The following is a 19769-nucleotide window of genomic DNA, read 5'->3' as shown; positions in this document are numbered from 1 at the left end:
TCCTGGTTCCAGCCCCGCACTTTCTAACTGGGTGACCTTAGGCAAAGGAATCCACCTCTCTGTAGAAGAGGGACAGCATAGAACCCTTCTAAAAGGGGTTTTGAGGCCATTGTTGTACCATGAGATGGGGGAGGGGAGGGGTCTCTTACAAAAGCCCAGCAAGTATAGATGGAGAAATCCGGGAAGACGCAGAAGTTTTCTAAAGCAGCTAGCGAGTTGGAATTGCCACAGAGTTCAAGCTCATTCAAGACCTTCTAATCTTAGGGAAAGTATAGAGTCACATTCCTGATTCAGACACACAGAGCGAGTGGGGAGAGGTTTTTTTTTTTTAATCCTCTTGTTCTTCTGCAGAACTCACTCTAATTCTCCTCGAGGGTTTGATATCCACACGGTGATATCCTGAGGTGGTTTTTGAGGTCTTTGAGATCTTAAGGCATCTCATTGACGATTCTTAAGTCTTCTGGGTAGAGGAAAGGACGCTCGATTTAGTTAACAGATCCACCAACAATTGATTTGCCATCTATTCTGTACCGGGTGCCCTTCAGGGTGAGAGGGACCCCACAATGGACAAAACAAGCAAAGCATTTCCCTCATAGACCTCACAGCCTAATGAGGCAGAGCTGGGGACCAGGCAATATACAAAATCACTGTCGTCATCCTAGGGGAAAAAATGCAATCACGCGATGGTTAGAGAAAGTTTCTCAAATAACAGGCGAGCTGAGCAGAGACTGGAGGAGGGAAGGGAGCAAATCGTTTGGCTCCCTGGGGGAAGAGAGAGCTAGGCAGAGGGAACTGTTCAAAGGCCCTGAGGCAGGGACTGTTCTGGAGGGAGCTAAAGGGATGAGGGGAACCTTTTCCTCCCCTTGTTTCTTCTCTCTTTCATCTCCCTCTCCTCACCTCTCTCTCTCTCTCTCTCTCTGTCCCCTGTCCCCTTCCATCTCTCTCCCTTGAATGCTCATCCTCTTTTTGTTCCTCTCTCACTGTCTCCCTGTCTTCCACTCTGCTGTGACTGGCCATACCCGGAAAGGCAGTATAGGGTAGTGGTTAAGAGCTCAGACTTTGGTGCCATATAACCGGGCTCTGCCACTTCCTGGCTGTGTGTCCTTAGGCAAGTTACTTAACCTCTCTGTGCTGCTGATAATAATAGTAACCTGCATCAGGGCTGTCACGGGGATTCCATTGAGATGGCGATATGTAAAAGCACTTAGAACAATGCCTGGCACACGTGAGCATCAGTAAGTGGTGGTGATTATTATTATTATCACTTAATGTCTCTTTTTCTTTCATCTCTCTTGACTGTCACCCTCTCCCTGTCCTCTCATTTTTCTCTCCCTTCATTTTCTGTCCTGACATCCATCTTACCCCCTCGCTTGCTCCTTTGATCTCTCCCCATCTCTCTCCTCCAACTCTCTACCCCTGCCCCATGTCTCTCTTCCTCTCCCTATATCTTGACCTCTGCCTCTTTCTCACCCGCCTTTGCCCCCCTCCCCCGCAACCCTTCTCCTCCACCCCTGCCCCGTTGTCACATTCCAGACTCTCTGAAGACTCCCAGTCCTCGCTTCTCTCCAAACCTGTCAGCAGCCTGTTTCAGAACTGGTCCAAACCACCTCTGCCGCCACTCCCCACAGGAACCGGGGTGTCCGCTTCAGCCGCTGCAGCCCCGGGGGCCACCTCGCCTTCGGCCTCCTCCTCCTCCACGTCTGCCCGCCACCTCCAGGGCGTGGAGTTCGAGATGCGGCCACCTTTGCTCCGCCGGGCCCCTAGCCCGTCACTGCTGCCCGCCTCGGAGCACAAGGTCAGCCCTGCACCCCGGCCCTCCTCCCTGCCCATCTTGCCTTCTGGACCCCTCTACCCGGGCCTCTTTGACATGCGCGGCTCCCCCACCGGAGGGGCAGGAGGCTCGGCTGACCCCTTCGCCCCTGTCTTCGTGCCACCGCACCCCGGGATGTCCGGGGGGCTCGGTGGGGCCTTGTCAGGGGCCTCCCGCTCCCTCTCACCGACCCGCCTGCTTTCCCTGCCCCCGGACAAGCCGTTCAGCGCTAAACCTCTGGGGTTCTGGACCAAGTTCGACGTGGCTGATTGGCTTGAGTGGCTGGGCTTGGCTGAGCACCGAGCCCGGTTCCTGGACCACGAGATCGATGGCTCCCACCTGCCCGCCTTGACCAAGGAGGACTACGTCGATCTGGGGGTGACCAGGGTGGGCCACCGCATGAACATCGACCGGGCTCTCAAATTTTTCCTGGAGAGGTGATGGCTGGCCCGGACGGACCAGCCCGTCCACGGAACCCCTGAGCCTGCTGGCCTCTTGACCTCTGAACCCTGACCTTCATTCTCTCCCCGGGCCAGGGACTCTGCTAAAACTGCACCCTGACTCTTGTCTCCCAAGGCCGGAGGTCACCAGGTGGCCTGATCTGGCCAGACATTGGCACCTCACAGGAGGGGGCAGCTGACACAAGACTGTGTGTGTGTGTGTGTGTGTGTGTGTGTGTGTGAAGCGGGGAGTGGAGTGGGGGGGGGGTGGGATGGAAGAAATCACAGAGGGGGATGAAGAAGGAGGGAAGGGTCAATTCTGGGGAGGAGGGGACAGACAGAGCCATAGAGGGTCAGCCCGGAGCCTGACCGGATGGGGGTCGTCCCCCAGGCCGCAGGGGAAGGGGATGCCCTCAGATTCCACCACCTGCCACCCTCTAACAACCCTTCCCCCCCCTCCATGCCCCTCGGCTCTCCCCACCCTCCCCTCTCCCCAGCACACACAGCAGCCCCCCAGGCTCTTGCACGCTCCTTTGCACGCCTGCTCACCTCTCCCCCCTCCCTGGGCTACAATTTTGCACAAACTTGCCCTCTCACTGTCTTGCACACTTCGCCTTCACTTCCGGCTTGCGAGGCCCCCTCAGCTCTCCAGCTCATGCTGTTTCCCTGGCACGTCATGCGTCTCTTTCCCCACGCTCCACACCCCCTGCTCTCTCAGACTCTTGCTTGCACACGCTTCCTCCGGGGCGCCCTCCCTTCCACCCCTCACTCCCGAAAAATCTCTGGGCCCTTGCTGCAGACACACTTGGGACACCCTTTTCCTCACCCTCTCACAGACTGTGCGCCTCTCCCGACACTCTCACCTCCATTCTCTTCAAGCACTTTCCCCTCTTATTCTTGCAACCCCGCATTCTCACCCTACTCACCCCTCCCTCACAGGGGCACTGACGCCCCTCCTTGCCCCTCCCCCTCTCCCACTGTTGCTTGCACCCGTGCCTCCCAGGAACCCCCAGGAACCTAATCTCTCGCAAGTGCTCATGCCTCTGCTTTGCCAGGCTCCCGACTCCCTTGCACCTTTCTTTCCCAAATCCTTGTCCGTCTCCATTGTCAACTCTTGGGTGAACCTTCTTGCATGCTCGCTCTTGCGCACTCACCCTCCCCAGCACGTCCGTCCACTGCTCTCCCGAAGCTTTCTTCTCTTCCTTCAACAATGTTCTTGCCTTCCATGGCCCTGCTGGCACACTCATTCTTGAATTTCTACTTGTTCCTGTCAGCTCCTGGGTGACTTTTTCCATCTCCCTGGGGGAACTCTACTACCTCTTTCTTTTTGCACACTCATCTCATGGCACACGCGCTCTTGGGCTGTATTGTTGTTTCTTTTCCTGGCACTTTTTTTTTTTTGGTCCCGAAAGACCAGCTCTTCCGGTCATTCACACTCTGCCTATTCTCTCAGCTCTTTCCGCTCTTTTTCTCCTTCTGGCAAGAGAAGACCCTACGCACACTCACTTCTTGCCCACTTTGCTTCCATACTTCTTCCTCTCCCTGCCCCAGGCTTGGCCCTCTACCCTCCTTCCTCCTCTCGCTCTCCCAGCCTTCCGGTCCATCCATTTTGCACGAAGACACCGCTCCCTCATCTCCTAACCTTCTGGCTCTTCAAGAAACCCCTCCCTCCAGCATGGCTGTTCCTTCCTGCACGCCTCCCCCTCCCTTTATTCCTAGGGCTTGGGAATTTTAAGCCACCCCTTCCCCTGGAAAACCCCCTCCCCTACTGTGGGCGAATGGGGGAGGGCATCGCCCTCAGGTTCCCCCCCCCCCATGTTCAGCTGCCAAAGAAGAAAGCTCCCCCTCCTTCCCCCAATCCCATTCCCCCTCTGCTGCCCTCTACCCCCGAGGCGGGGGCGCTCCGTCCACGGGGGGAGGGTGCTTGCAGCCCTCTCCCCTCACCACGTCAGGGATCTGCGGGGAACCGTGTGGGAAGGTCGTGGGAGGGGGGAGGGGTGGCGAGGAGGGGGGCGGAGGTCGCGCTGGGCCCCTACCCGCCCCCTCCCCCTTGTCCGCAGGATGCCCCCCGTCCGCAGGGGGCCTGCGCGGCACCCGTCTATCAAGGGCTTGTTCATTCTGGATGGGTGCCGCGGGGTTGGGGAGGGTATGGGGGGTGGGGAGGGGGGAGGGGAGGTTGGGGTGGGGAGGGGGAAGGGACTGGACGGGGGGCAGCGCGGGGCGAAGAGAAGAGACAAAGCAAAAAGAGGAACGATAACAAAGGAAAATACAAAAAAAAAAAAAAAACTAGAACACACACAAAAAAATCCAGAAAAAAACCTGAAATAAAAGCCCGAGAATTGTCTTCCAAGGGGGGTGGGAGGAGGAAGAGGAGGGGGGCGGATGAGGACGTCTGGTTCTCGCTGGGACAAGGACCGCACGCGTTCAAAGCCCCGGCGCCCGGGTCTTCCCTCTCTCGGGCCTCAGAGTTCATCCCTCAAGGGATTGGGACCCAGGCGTCCATTTCCAGGGACGGGGGGAAGATTAGGGAGGCGGGATTATATCATGGGGGTTCGTCCCTACCCCCCATCACCTCCCACCCCCTGACTCCCCACCAAGATTTTGCAGAGAGAAATGGCTTTTGTACCAGGTCATTCTTTATAATTAAACTCACAGTATCCACCCCCTCGAGCCGACCCCGCCTCCTTCCTGGGAAGGCAACGCCCCTTTCCTTCGGGGTTCCGGGTGGGTCGCCTGCGCCCGCTGGGCGGTGCGCAGGCGCAGCCGGGGCCCGCCCCCAAACGTCAGTCTTCCTCGGTCGGCTCCGCCCCCAGAGCCTCGAGCATGCGCCGTCGGACCAGGGAGCGGCGCAGGTGCAGGCGGTAATCGCCCAGCAGCAGTTCGTCGTGGCGCACGAGAGGGTGCTGGAGCCCGCGGAGGCGGAGCCCCGAGCGCAGTAGGCGCGAGCGAGTCTGGAAGTCCGTGACCGTGATGAGCCACCTGCAAGGGGGCAAGGCCAAGAGGAGAGGGGCGGGGCGGAGACGGAAGGGGAATCGCTGGCTTTGATTGTCCCAGAGTCCCTGCCTGGTCCCTGTTCGTTTACCAACTCCAGTCCCTCAACCCGTCACTACATCCCTAAACTCTCCAACCCTGCACTCTCGCCGAGGTCAATCTGTACTTCGACCCTCACCTGGGTCAGTCTAGGTCCCGTCTTCTCTCTCAGCCTGGTTCTGTCGAGGCTCCATCTTTTTAAACCGCCGCTCCAGGGCCCTATCCTCATCCAGCAACTCCAGGTCCCGCCCCTTCAGTGTGGCTTTCAGGCCCGGCCCCGCCCCCAACTAGACACTCCAGGCCCACCCGATCACTCTGGCCCCGCCCCTGCAAAGCGCCCAGTCCCGGCTACGCTCCCGCTCAGAGCTGTTTCTCATGCTCCGACCACACACCTCGGTCTTGCGCATCCCCGTCACCACCCGGGTCACTGAAAGTCCGGTTCCTCACTCCAAATCCCACCTTCTTTCCGATCTCACCTGACCCTGCCCCTTCACTGCGCCCGCTCTCGCCTTAGCCCCTTCTCGGCTCTCAGTCTCAGCAGGGTCTGGATCCTTATACCCACCACGCCATTCTCCGGGCGCCCCTGGCCCCGCCCCCTCACTGCCCTCACTTCTCCGCCCCGCCCCTCACGGAGCTTACTGTTGGCTCACATCGCCTATGAGCTCCCGGCCACGCCCACTCAGAGCCTCCGCCCCGCCCCACCTCTCACCGCCCTCACTCCCCACCCGGCTCCCCCATCGCGTTCACTGCGGTCCTGCCCCTCCCGGTCGCTCCAGGCCCTGCCCCCCGCCAAAGGCTCACCGGTCCCGGCGCCCGGCAGTCCCACAGATGACGTTCATGTTTTCAAAGCGGATGCTGCTCACACGCCCGCTCTCCATGGCCCCGGGGAACTCGGCCTCCAGCGCCTCCAGCACCTCCAGGTGGGTAAGGTCCTCTTCGGGCTGCGGAGGTCGGAGAGAGAACCTCAGTCAGTGACACCCGGAGTTCAGTCCGGGTGCAGAAGTCCCCACCCGAGACCCCACCTGCAGAGCCTGCCAGAGCGGGGAGGATAGGAATCTTTCAGGTAGAAAGGCATCTACTGCCATTCTAGGTCATTCTCCAAAAAAAAATCAGTTCTCACCAAACCGATTTGCCAAAAGTCAATGAACAGTTGACTGAATGATTCACCAATTTGGCCAACTTTGCCGATCTACTGAAAACTTTTCCAGCAACCTGCGTTGGATGGCGAGATTTTGGCAGACCTTGAAGATTTCCGCAAGGATTTAAGCCGTAAATTTGTCCTTTTATAGTCATATTAGCATTTTAAGAACTATTCAGTTCTCAAAAAATAAGGATCGTAGGAGGATTTGACATCTTGTCAATCTGTTTTACATTCAGAAACATATATTGATCATTAACCACGCCTTCGGTCTGAGATCACCATGTCGAAGGCGATGCCATATGTCATGACATATAAAATTGCTGAGAAACCACAGTGAAATCATGAAATTGGTCACCTGCAGGAAGGCAAGCCTTGGATGTGTATGTTGGGTGTGTGTGTGTGTGTGTGTGTGTGTGTGTGTGTGTGTGTGTGTCTCATGTTCAAAAACACAAAGAAGAGGAGCAATAGGGTGGGCACTGGTCCCATAAACAAGAACAGCAATCCCCGTGTTGAGGTCAAGTCACACAGATCAGCTGAGGCAACACTTCCGAGGCTTGTGCCTGGCAAGCCTTGTTTAATCCTCAAATGGGTGAGACCTTAATAGATGCCTCCTCTGAGGCAGGAATGCCCAAAGGATCCATGCACCGAATAACCACGTCACTGAATTTGTCCAAAAAAGGGCTTTTTGAAGTGAATTTTTGCGATATCTGTAAATTTTACAGAATTTCGTAATAGGTGGATTAGCGGGACTCCCTCTGTCCTCAGCGTCCCCTCTCTCTGCCTCTCGGTCTCCCCTCTGGGGTCAGCAGTGATAAATTTGATGATGAACGCTTTGACAAATTCACAATCAATTCTCAGCCACTTATCCTGGTGCCAAGCCCACAGCCGATAAGCTGCAGAGCCTGGATTCAAACCCCGTCCACCTCACTTCTGAGCCTGTGTCCTTCCCACCATGCCACCAGGGGCCTGGGATCATGGGGGTGGGGGGGGGACACTCACTGAGGTCTCCATGCACAGACAGAGGGGCTGGGCGGCAGGTGGCACGGGGAACTTGCGGATGTAAGGGAGCTCTCGGTCCAGCGCCTCGTATTCTGCAATGACCTGGCGCAGATACTGCTTCCTGGGAAGACAGCCAGCGGACAGGGACCTCCCAAAGTCAGGGGTCCATGCCATCGCACTCAGAGGAGCTGAGATCAGAAATCACGGGGCCAGGGACCACTCACGAGGATTTAACAGGTCTGCCCAGGCTCCGAGCCTGCGTCTCCTCTAGGGTCTCTAGGTCCACAAGAAGTGCTCCTGCGGATGGAAAACCCAGTCTCAGCTGCCTTGAGCACTCCTCGCACATCATCCCACTTAAACAGCATCACCAAATGACTGTCCGTGCCACCCCCAGGCTGGCTCTTCTGCCAGTTATTAAGCTGTTGTCTCTCAGCCCCAAACTCCGACCTACACCACCCAGCTGTCCGATACCCCAGGGCTGGGACTCTACCAACCCCATTTCCACTCGGACAGTTGGGGTCCTGTTAGGCTCTGCCTAAAGGGGGTGCTAGAGGGAGACTGCAAGGCAGGAGGAAAAGGAAAGGACTTGCTCCTTTTTGCTTCCTATTCCAATCACCCCAGCCTAGCTTCTTCCCTGCAGCAGCATTTGAATCCAGTCTGTGGTTTTTCCAACACTCTCAGAACTGGCCTCCTGATTGGAACTTGATTCATAACAGCTCTCAAATCTGGGCTCTTCTACACAACTCCTCCATCAACTAACTGGTCTCTTTTATGGCCAACTGCTAGTTGTCCCACATAATCCATTTCCCCTTCCTCTACAATCCTAGAGTTTTATCCAGCTGGAAACAACAGTTCCCAGCCCCCCTTGCAGCTAGGTGTGGCCACATGACCAAGTTCTCGCCAACATTGTTAGCAGAAGGGAGGCGTGCAACTTTGGAATCATTTGCTTAAGAGAAATTTTCTTGGCTTAGACTCAGTGCCCCTTCCCTTGGACTGGAATGTGCATGTAGCAATTAGTCAGCTTTATTCTTGCTAGAGATGATGGAGCGCCATGGGTCCCTGTATTCTCGTGGGGCTGAGATATCCCACCCATCCAGACCACCTTCCTCCTCTTACACGAGAGAGAGACCAACTGTTTTCTTAACGCCATTGAGTTTGAGGGTCTCTTTGTTACAGTAGCTGAAAAAAGCAGAAAGCAACCCCTGACAGCCAGGAGCTGGCCTGGCACTCCCAGAGAGACCCTGGTGCCCTCCCTTCGGACATAAGGAATTTCACAGAATACCAACAGGAGCCAAGGTCACTCTGTGACCATGATGGACCAAGATAAAAATAAGACCCCTCTGGAGTCATGTCTCAACACAACACAACATCGACGCTGCCCAAACCACAAAACTGACCAAATATCCCCCTCTTGGCTCAGGGCTGATGCTGCTTTTTTCCCAACCAGTGTTAGTGCCATTCTGATTGCTCTCATGTCATGGACTTGCCTCTGCTTCCTGCCAGCATCCGATCCAGAGCAAAGCCTGCTTTCCTGATTCCTCCCCAAGTCACCTAACTCAGCCCAGGTGTCTAAAAACCTCTTACTCAGACATTGATGTGTTACTATCTCCCTCATTCAGTAAACTCAGTGGCGTGCTGGTAAATGTCCTCTCTCTCTCTCTCTCTCTCTCAGCATCTGCCAGTTTCCTGACCGATTTTATGCTACCCATGGTTTTCACAACCAGCTTGCAAAATTCACCACTCGGCTCTTGTGAGCTGGGACAGGCTCTCTCCAGCACAGGGCTATGCCCCAGCTATGCTCCTAGTGGTCTTTGGCTTCAGCACATCAGCACAGCTCAGCTTGTACCATAGTAAACCCCCCTCTCTGGTCCCTGTTCTTCCACCTCCCATCTGTTTTGGCAGGGCAGCTAGGGTGATCTTTTCCTCTCAGCACCACCAGAGGCTTACAAACTGCCAGAGGCTTCCTCTTGCCTTCAGGATAAAGTTCTCCCTGTGATGGGGACTCATTCCTCAATGTGTGGTCTGGGGAGCATTTCAGGGTCCACCCCAGACCTATTGGGTGAGAGTCTGCATTTTAGCAAGATCCCCTTTGAGAAGCACCTGCCCTGCGTGTGGTCACTCTGATGACCTCTCTGATCATTTTTCTCCAGCCATACTGGCCTCCCTTCCATCCCTCCAACATAGTAATCTCCTTCTCAAATCTGTCCACTTAACAATAATAATAACTACGTGTCTACAGCCCCCTTTAAAAAGCCAAGCACCTTTTAAAGTTTTTTCCACTGAATCTTCAAAACAGCCTTCTGAGATAGTGTAGTTTAACAAATGATGAAACGGAGGCACAGAGAACTTAAGTGACTTGCCCAAGGTCACACAGGCCAAGTGATAGGATCAGGATAAAAATCTAGGCACTGGATCCAGAATCTGTGTTCTCAATCCCCCAGTCTGCTGCTTCTCACCCCACTATTGTCTAGACAACAGCTTCCTAACTTCTCAATATATATTTCTCTCTCCCTCTTCATTCACCCCATCAGAAGCATTTTGCAATGTAGATCTGACCACATAGCTGTCTCCATTTCCTCAAAACCCTCCCAGGACTTCTCATTGTCACTGGGATAAATTAAGGCCAAGATCACACATGACCAGACCCTGCTGATGTCTTAAGCCTGATCAGACACTATCGTCCTCCTCACTTGCTGCATTCCAGAAACATTGCCCTTCTGTGACTTGAACTCTCCATGCTCCCTCCTGCCACAGGACCTTGGCACATGCCCTGACTCCACGTGGAACTCTCTTCCCCCTCACTTAGCTCATCAAGTCTCCCTAAGTGTGTGAACAGTTCCTGTCACGAACTCATGACACCATGTATTTGCTCTCATCACAGTTGCAATTTTACATTTACTTCTATGAGTCTCTAATTATAATGTGAGCAACATGAGGTCAGGGACTTGTCTTTCGCTCTTGGCATCTAGCAAAGCGCCAGGCACCTAGTTGTAAGTATTTATTGAATAAAGACTGAAGGAATATAACCATCAAATGCAATATGTCAACTTTGGGTCTTAATTAAAACAAACCAAATGTGAAAAATAAAATTTTTAAATAATTAGGGAAATTTTAAATATGTACTAGGTATGAGATGATATTCAAGAAAAATTGTGAATTTGTTAGGTGGAATTAATGGCATGGTAGGTCTGTTTTCTAAAAATCCTTAGCAGTTAGAAACACATGCTTAAGTATTTATGGGTGAAAAGGAATTATGTCTGGGATTTTCTTTAAAACAAATTTGTCCTATAGAATGTCCCCCCAGAAAGTGTGTGTGTGGGGGGTTGCTTAGATGAAACAAGATTAGCAAAATGTACATTGTCTCTATTTTTGTGTATGTTTGAAATTTTCCATAATAGAAAAAAATCTTTTAAATGTCTATCACAAGTAACTTAGAAATAAAATTATATGCCCTGGAAATGTGTGTGAAATGGCTAAAAAACTGACTCTAGCAGCATCAAAGGTGTATGTTTAAAATGTGAATAAAACTGTTTCTCATGAAATGTGGCATTAGAAATAAAGATTTCTAAATTACAACCGTGATTTTAATATATTTGTTTCAATGTATATGTGTAACTTAGTAAAGGTATAAATTTAAAAATAAATACTTATTGAATAATTGAGGAAACACGACACTTTCAAACTTCAACAGGCATCTCCAAGGCCTCCTGTGTACCTTGGAGACTGCTGCAGACCAAGAGATTAATGAGACCCCAGCCTGCCCTCCAAGAGCTTCCAGTCTGGTGGGGAAAGTGTTCACTATAAAGGTCAATACTTGCTACAGTGGACGTGTCACGAGGTGGAGAGGAAGCCCAGTCTGGGGGCAATCAGGGAAGGCTCCTTAGAGGAGGTGATGTCTACAGCAAGACTTAAGGGATAGGAGTGGGATAGGGAGGATGGGAGGGAGGCTCAAGAGGGAGGGGATATGGGGACATATGTATGCATATGGCTGATTCACTTTGATGTACAACAGAAACTAACACAGTATTGTGAAGCAATTATACTCCAATAAAGATCTATTTTAAAAATAGTGGAAAAAAAAAAGACTTAAGGGATAAAGGAGGAGTTTGCCAAATAAAGAAATGGCAGAGAAAGGGATGTTTTATGCAGAGGGACCACGGGGTGGGGGCGGGGGGTGGGTGCTAAGGTCTTTAAGCGAAAGAGAATATTCCCAGAATTCTCTTCAGGTCCAAGGCTAAGGAGTGCTTATTGCAATTGTAGGTTATTAATTATCTGTGAGATGGTGTGTTTCATGTCTGTCCTCCTTGCATGAGAACCAGCTGGGTCATTTCATTCATTACTATAGGCAAAACACTTGGGACCCATAGGCTTTCTAATGGCCTAAGCCAAAGTTTGCAACCTGACAAGCTAAAAATGTTATTGGTTCCAAAACACCACAAAGAAAACAGCAAAACTGAAATGAACAAATATTGATCTGCAAAACGAGCCAACTGGTCAACTCAATTTCACTCATCTTTTCTGGAGCTACACATAAAGTATACTTATCAGATGGGTGCCTCAGTCTAGGTTAGAGATGATGTGGGGTGGGGCGTCTCCAAATGAAAGAGGTCTTCAAAGACACTAAAAGAGACCTGAGGACAGAGAAACTGTCTGTTTTGCCACTAGAGCATTTGCTATGCCTAGCCTAGCACCTGGCACAGAAGAGGTGCTTATAGCCGACACCTAGAAAGGAGACCCCGTCAGCCATTCCCATCCTTCTTCCTCCATTTGAGGAGTGTCCATTCCCCACCCATGCAACCCGGTGAGGCTGACCAAGCCCCAGTATCCTCAGGGATATCCCATCCAGTGTAAACCAATGCCTTCTGACCCTTACTGTTCATCATAATTACCTGGCAAGCATTCAAAAACTATAGTTGCTAGGCCCCCCAGCGCTAGAGATTCTGGTTAATTGGGACCTGAAGTAGGATTAGGTATAGGTTTTTTTAAAAAGTTTCTCCCACCTGATGCGTAGCCCCACTGACTAAAATAATCATGATAATCTCGTTCCTTTTGCCAGGGATTGAGACAAGAGTGAGTGGATGACTTAGTGCTGGCCAATGAGATGTGAGGAGAGATTATTGGGGGTCCTTAAAGTGAAGACCTCTGGAAGTGATGCCTGAAACTGTGGCAGCCATTTTGTAACCATGAGGTATGCAAGCTGGTGCGCAAAGGGGATATATCCCAGACCAAAAGGCAGGGACATAGAAACTGGCTTCTCAGTGACATTCACTGAGCTGCTGACCCAACCAAACACAAACCCTGATCCACCTCTGGGCTTCTTTTTGAGTGAGACAAATGACTTTCCTATTTTTATACTGCATTAAGTCCAATTTTCTATTACCTGCTAGCCAAATGAATCCTCACCAAGATATTACTTGAGAAATGTTGAATGAGTGAATGAATGAATGAGCTGTGCTAAAGTAGAGTAGAAGTAGGGAACCCTGGAATATGAGCCTGTCAGCTAGCGTCAGGCCACACAGGGCCTCAAACACCAGCTTGAGGGGCTAAGACTCTATGCTGGGAGTGATGGGCAACGTGGGAGAGCTGTGAGCAAGGGAGAGACAGGGTTAGTGCTGGGTGTCAGAAAGGCTCCTCTGGAGCCATGTGGGGGATGGGCTGGAGGGGAGAAACTGGAGACCAGGGAGTTAGGTGGAGAAAGGTTCCAGTGGAAGAGGACAAGACCTGAGCTGGGGCTGTGGGGAAAGAGAAGTAGGGACAGGGCAGAGAGAGTAAGCAGGAAGATGGGGCTGGGACTGATGGCTGTGGAGGTAATGGGAGTGGGGGAACAATGCCTGGGGTCTAGACTGGGTCTAGACTGGGGTCTTAGCACCATTCAAACATGGGAAGCAGGGAGGAGGAGTAGCTTTGGGAGAAGATGCTGAGGTCAGTGTGGGAGACAAGGAGAGTGTGAGGGACCAGGGCAGGGAGTCTATGGGGGATAATGGCCTCAGAAGAGTTGTTACGGCCCGAGAGATTCATGGGAAATGTAGTTCTGGGTCCAGAACATTGGTCAGGGAACTGAAAAGCCTCATGGGAAATGTAGTTTGAGGTCTAAAGGGTACTGCTCAGGAATCTGGTAGACATAAGAATTTGGGGTAGCTCTTTCTTTGGAAGGCCAGTGACTCACTTAAGGTCACACTGAAAGCCAGGGCTGTGACACAATGCTCAGATGAAGGACCCCGCCCGCCCAACCCCACACTTGGATACAAACAAACAAACAGACACAGCTCAGTACCTGCCTCCCTGTGCATGCTGGGGTTGCCCACGGTGGAGGAGCAGAGGGGTTCCACCTCGTGTTGCATCCTGAGAAAGTGGGTAGGGGTTGTCTCAGGAGGATGGGGAGAGGAGCTCTGCCTGGGCCACCCACCCCAGCTCCTTCTCCCCGGGAAAAAAATATGGAAGGCTGAGACCACATGGAAATCCAGGTTCCCTTAACTTCTGGGACTCCCTGTGTGCCCCAATTATTTCTTTCCCACTTTCCTGCCTCCTCCTCAATGTCTCCCAGTCTCCTCGAGTTTCTTCCCCCACCCCTCTCTCTCGCACTCTCTTTCCTCATCCACTCCCCATCTCTCTGCCCCACTCCCTCCCTCCCTCTCTCCCCATCTCTTTATCCTGATTTCTCCTCATCTCTCCCCATCTCTCCTCCACTCTTTCCCTTGATTTCTCTGCCCTCTTTCTCCCCACATCTCTCCCCTTCCCTTGTTCCATCTCCCCAGTCTCCTCCATCAGTTTCCCCAACATCTCCCCAGCCCCCCACCCCGTCCCTCTCTCTCTTCATAGTTTTCTGCCTCTCTCTAACCCTATCACCCCCTCTCTGCCTCCCTACCTCTCTCCCCATCTCTCCCATTCTCCTTTTGCCCTCTCTCCCCATCTCTCTTCTCTCATGGCTGCCTCTGCTGGGCTCCTTGCCTTCCCTCCCTCTGTCATCCCTTTTCTGTTCCCACTTGCCCCCCACTCATCCCTGTTTCACACAGGAACTGGTTAGGTACAGGTGAGATTCAAACAGAGACTGGGTTCTATATGGAGGAGGGAAAGGTGAGCAGGGGGCCTGGTTGCCATGGTACCAGTGGATGGGGGAGGGGCTGGGGGCTCCTGACCCCAAGGGCAGGAGTGAAGGAGTTTAGCCACAGAGGTGCCCACTGGGCATCCCTTCTTTGTGTCTGCAGAGCTCTCAGCAGGAACCATGGGAGAGGAGCGCAGACTTTTTCAGTTATTTTGTCTATCTCCCCAGTCTGTCTCTGTTACCTGTATCTCTAGTCTTCTCTCGAATTCATCTGGTCTCTGCCTTAACTGTCAGTTATTCCTGCTTGATAAACATTGATTCTCTGCTTGTTAGGCAGTAGCACCTTGATTTTCTGAGTCATTTGTCCAGGGATGAGCTTAAAAATCAACGTAGGATACAGATTTAACCCTTGGACTTTTGCCGGACCTGTTACAAAAGAGGATCTTTCTTTTTCCAGTGAGGTTGCCAGGCTGGTCGGAGCCTAGGTTGGAGCTGCTGGGGACCATCACATCGCCATATGGGGAGAGAGCCTGCCTGAAAGCAAAGACAACACGAGGAAAGCAGAAACCAGAGATGCAGACAGATTCCTGAGGATGATTGAGGACACCTAGATCCAGCTGTCCCTCAAGCCCTCATCCACCCAATTAATTCCCTCTTATGCTCAGGTTATTTGCGTTTCTGTCATCGGCAATTACAACAGTCCAGACTTAAATGGACTAATTTCCAGACCCAGTTCCTCTGTGGCCCTGACTCCCTGTTGGCATCCTTATGTCTTTTTCTCTCCTAACAGGCTGTCCTTCACTTCCAGTTGCCAAGTCCATCCCCATAGGACAGGAGACATCTTTCATTCTCATGACCACAGGCACACCTAGCCCCCACAGCCCATCAGTCTCCAAACTCTATCCCTTCTGCCTCCTGACTCTGCTATTTCTTCTCTTCATTCCCACAGCACAACACCCACTCAGGTTTCAAGGTCTTCTCCTTCCTGGGCCCTCGCCCCAGCCTCCTTCTTGCCCTCACATCCTCCAGTCTCTCCCCACTCATTCCCCTCCCACAAGGTTTCAGAGGGGTCTTTCTGCACTTGGAGATGACCCTGCCCCTCCCCTGCCCTCAGCCCTCCCATGGCTCCGAGCTGCATGATCTGGTCCCAGCTTCCTCTCTCACCTCATACCTTCAAACATTCTTCAGATTTAATTAATCCCTCCCACCCCTCACTCCTGTCTCCACTCTCCACATGCTGCCTTCTGCCCTTTTCCTGGTGCCCAAACGCCCTCATCCTTTCATAAGAAGCTCAAGTGCCCCCTCCTCCAGGAAGCCTTCTCTGACTCCTCCTCCTACCAGTTGTGTTTCCTGTCTCCGTCCTCTGCACGTTCTTTATCTGCTCCTTTTTTTTTTTTTTTTTCAGACCTCTGAACACTGTGCCCTCTGCCTGTCTTGCTCAGGAATTTGGGCCTGTGTCTGCCTCCCCCTCCAGACCAAGGGCCCCTGACTCATCTCTGGCTCTCCAGCATCAGGGAAGTGCAGAACATGTATGTTGAATGAATAAACAAGTGACGATTTCCCTCTATCGCTGTGACTCACACTCAGTACCCCCTAAGCCCACTGCCCTGTGTCTCTTGGTCTGCATGAGGTAACATAGGATGAAGAAGAGAATATGGACTCTGTAGTCAAACAGGCTAGCATCAAACGCCATGCCCAGTCTGTGCAAACTTGGGCAAATGTCTTTCCCTCTCTGAGCCTTGGTTTCCTCATCTCTTACCAATAATGCTGCCTTGAAGGGCTAATGGTGCTTAAATAAAGCACGATACAGCAAGCCCCCTCATGTGAGCCAGGCACACAGGAGGCACTCAGTTGAAGGTTGCTCCCTTTCCAGAGTTCTTTATCTCTGTGACCAGCTTTAGCTGCCTCTTCTGGACCTCTCTCTTCTTCCTTCTTTGGGTGTCTTTGTCTTTCTCTCTCTCTCTGCATCTGTGTGTGTGTGTGTGTGTGTGTGTGTGTGTGTGTGTGTGTGTGTGTGTGTATGTGTGTGTGTGCGTCTGGCTCTCTCTCTCTCTTTTTCCCTCTGGTGTCTGGGTCCCTTAAGTTCCCATCTCTCTGTGTCTCCATTATTTTTCTTCCTCTCTCTACTTGTCTCTGGAACCCTTCCTCATCTCTCTGTGTGTCTGAATTTGAATTTCTACATCACGTGCCTCTGACTTTCTTTGTCTCTCATTCTCTGTGTCTCTATACCTTTCTGCATGTCTCTATCTGTCCGTGTGTGTGTGTGTGTGTGTGTGCCTCTCTCTGTGTCCATCACTTTATTTTGCCATCTCTCTGTTTCTCTCTCTCTACCTCCTTCCCGGCCTTTCTGCCTTAGCCCCACCTGCCTCCCTCTGCCACTCACCCCAACTCTCTTGGGCCATCCCTGTCCCACTCCCTGGCCTGGCAGGCAGCCCGGGACACAAATCCCTGAATCAGCATTTTCCTTCTATTCCAGAAATTATGTCAGCGCCGCAGTTGGGGGCAGGGGGGGGCTGGCTGTAGCTCTGGTTAGAGGGTTTGCCTCCCTTCATCCTCAACCACACAGGCCATGGCCAGCTTGGTCTACCTCTGTTCTTGGTGTTTGTTCTCCCAGGGGAGCACCAGGAGAAGAGGTGAACCTGTGTTTACACACAACGTGCATGTCTCTGGGTGTGTGTCTGCGTTTGTTTGCAGGCACATTTGTGTGTGAATCTGTAGGTACTTTGCAGACTCATCCGTTCACTCCTGCATGGATGCATCCATCCAACGATCCACTCATCCCCTCATTCAGCTATCCATCCGCTCATCCATCCATCCACCCATCCAACTCATACATACATACATACATACACTTCTCTAGTTATCCATCCACTTGTTCATTCATTCAACCAACCAATATTTATTGAGTGCCTACTGTGTGCCAGGCACCACGTCAGGCAGCGGGGACACAGCAGTAAACAAAAGTGCTACCCGCATGGAGCTTACGTGCTCATCAGTCCTCCTCCATGTGCCAAACTCGCTCCTACCCCAGGCTTTGCATGGACTGTCCCCTCTCCCTGGAGCAGTCCTCTCCCTCCCCCCATCTTCACCTGGCTTATGCCAACTCAAACGTCACTTGCTCAGAGAAGCCTTCCATTGACCTCCTTCTCAGGCACACAGCACCCTGGACTTTCCTTCCTAACACTGATACCCATATGGAGTTATTTAATGACCACCTGTCTCCACCACTAGACCGTGAGCCCTCCCAAGGCTGGGATTTTTGTCTGCTTTGTTCCCAGCCAAATCCTTGGTGCCTAGAACAGTGCCTGGCAGTCAGTAGATGCTCAGTAAGTATCTATCAAATTGGGTGCATGGATTGAATTGAACGAATGTCTCTGTCTCCTGGTTCCCTGTCGAGTGCTCTGCGCTCTTCTACACCCCTGGTGGTGATGACAGGCAAGGTCCTTAAACTTCCTATATGCAAACAATGTAGTGGCTGAATGCAAGACGTCTAGAGTCGGACCACATGGCTTTGAATCTCAACTCTGACACCTCCCAGCTGTGTGACCTTGGGCAGGGCACTTCCCCTCTCTGAGCCTCAATTTCCTCACTTGTAAAATGCAGTGAAGGAGTCCATGAGCAAATGCATGTAATTACTAATTATGACAACAGTAAACATTAACCATTTTCTCTAAGCATCTCTGGTGAATTTAATTCAATCCTCGAAATAACTTAATGAGGTGGGTTTTAAAAAAGATGACTCTCCCAATAAAAAAAAATTAGAAAAAAAAAGATTACCCTCTTTTACAGATGGGGAAACTGAGGCACCAAGAATGTAAGTTATTCACCCAAGGCCACAAATGATGAAAGAACTGGGATTTGAACTCAGGTACCCCACTTCCAAAGTCACACACACAACCAATGCACTACAGCTATTCCTTGATACCCAAGTGCCTCTTTGGGAACATGTCATGGGAGTCTGACAAGCCCATCTGTGTGCACATCTCTGAAAGTGTGCATTGCTGCATACTCCTTCTGTGTGCCTCTCCCTGTGGAACACAGCTGCCTGTGGACCCTGGGCGGAGGTCTGGCTGTGAGAGTGGTATTTGGGGTGCCTGCACTTGTGTGCACATATCTGTGGATGCACCACCCCCCCATGCAAGCTTCCCTGGGTGCAAATGTAGGTCCATCCGGGAGAATACAAGAAGCACTGAGGATAGGATTCGGAGTGAACCCGGAAGGCATTTCTGGGGCATTCAAAAATATGATGGTGACTGCAACATGTATACATAGGCATGCGTTGGGCGGATTATCTAATTAAAGGGAGGGCCTAGGGGACTCGTCTTAAAGTATTTGCAGAAGAAGCAGCAATTTTTTACTTGGAGATTATATTTATATGGGTGTCACTGAGAGGCAGGGGGCAGCACTGAGGAAGACTGGGGGTGGTGAGGGGGCTCCAAGTCACCTCTACGGGCTGCCACTGAGACCAGGTAGCTCTGGATCTTCTTCAAGGGATTTAACCTCTGTGGGCCTCAGTTGTCTCTTCTGTGAAATGGGAATAACATAACTGCCCCCATCTCAGAGGGCCAGAGTGAAGATTAACTCAGAGAATGCTTTCAAAGCACTTAGCGCAGTGCCCAGATCACAGTGGCAATTGTCATTCACTGCTATTACTATACCGGTAAAGGTATATTTGCTGCTTTTAAAAAATACTCATTAAGCACCTACTTGGTGTCAGTGCTCTCCCTCTATATTGACTGGTTTTTCAAATCTCTGGGTCCCTTAGGAAACAGGTTTATTGTCTATATTTTGTTGATGAGGAAACGAACTCATAGCAAAGAGTGCAAGGTCACAGAGGCAGTGGCTGGCGCTCAGTAGATGCTCAGCAAGTATCTGAGAATCTACTCAGGAGCCGGCCCAGGAAGGACTGAAATCCAGGTCCTTGTTTCTACCTCCACATCGGGCTGAGACTCAGGACCGCTGATTCTGAGGCTCTGCCTCCACCCCCCCACCACCATCCCTCAGAGTTCCTCGGCTGGGAGGACTGGAAGTCCTGGGTCCTGCGGAGAAGGGGGCTGGGGAGTTGGGACTCCTGGGTCCCCAAGGGAGGAGGGAGCAGGAGGGGTGGATTCCTGGATCTGAGAATGGAGGGAGTTGGCAGCTCAGTACCCTGGGTCCTGGGGGAAGAGATGACTGGGGTCCCGGACTTCTCTGAGAGAGGAGGGGCTGAGGTCCAGGACCCTTGCATCCTGGGGGAGCAGAGGGTCATGATCTCAGATCTCTGCATCCTCGTCTGTGGAAGAGCGCTGCGTCTCAGACGCCTCGGTC

At 52.0% G+C, this 19769-nt stretch overlaps 3 protein-coding genes across 4 annotated transcripts in view; 1 reads left to right on the top strand and 2 right to left on the bottom strand.

Moving 5' to 3' along the window:
- SHANK1 (SH3 and multiple ankyrin repeat domains 1) overlaps window positions 1-4920 on the top strand; it is a 156884-nt gene extending 151964 nt beyond the window's left edge. For both annotated transcript variants that reach the window (XM_082367701.1, XM_082367702.1), the window contains one exon: window positions 1534-4920. In XM_082367701.1, coding sequence (XP_082223827.1) covers window positions 1534-2251 — 718 coding nt within the window. In that variant the 3' untranslated portion in view covers window positions 2252-4920. The remainder of the gene's footprint in view (window positions 1-1533) is intronic.
- The window catches only part of GPR32 (G protein-coupled receptor 32), a 151951-nt gene that overhangs the window by 68422 nt on the left and 63760 nt on the right, over window positions 1-19769 (bottom strand).
- LOC309616778 (uncharacterized protein C19orf81) lies at window positions 4869-14966 on the bottom strand. The gene is given in 7 exon segments (XM_082367763.1): window positions 4869-5229; window positions 6082-6221; window positions 7421-7541; window positions 7645-7717; window positions 13699-13762; window positions 14286-14300; window positions 14306-14966. Coding segments are annotated over 7 exon segments (690 nt in total). The 5' UTR covers window positions 14387-14966; the 3' UTR covers window positions 4869-5033.

Source organism: Balaenoptera borealis, assembly GCF_965194805.1.
Source record: "Balaenoptera borealis genome assembly, chromosome: 19".
Classification (NCBI taxonomy): domain Eukaryota; kingdom Metazoa; phylum Chordata; class Mammalia; order Artiodactyla; family Balaenopteridae; genus Balaenoptera; species Balaenoptera borealis.
This window is presented reverse-complemented; position numbering and strand designations above follow the sequence as displayed.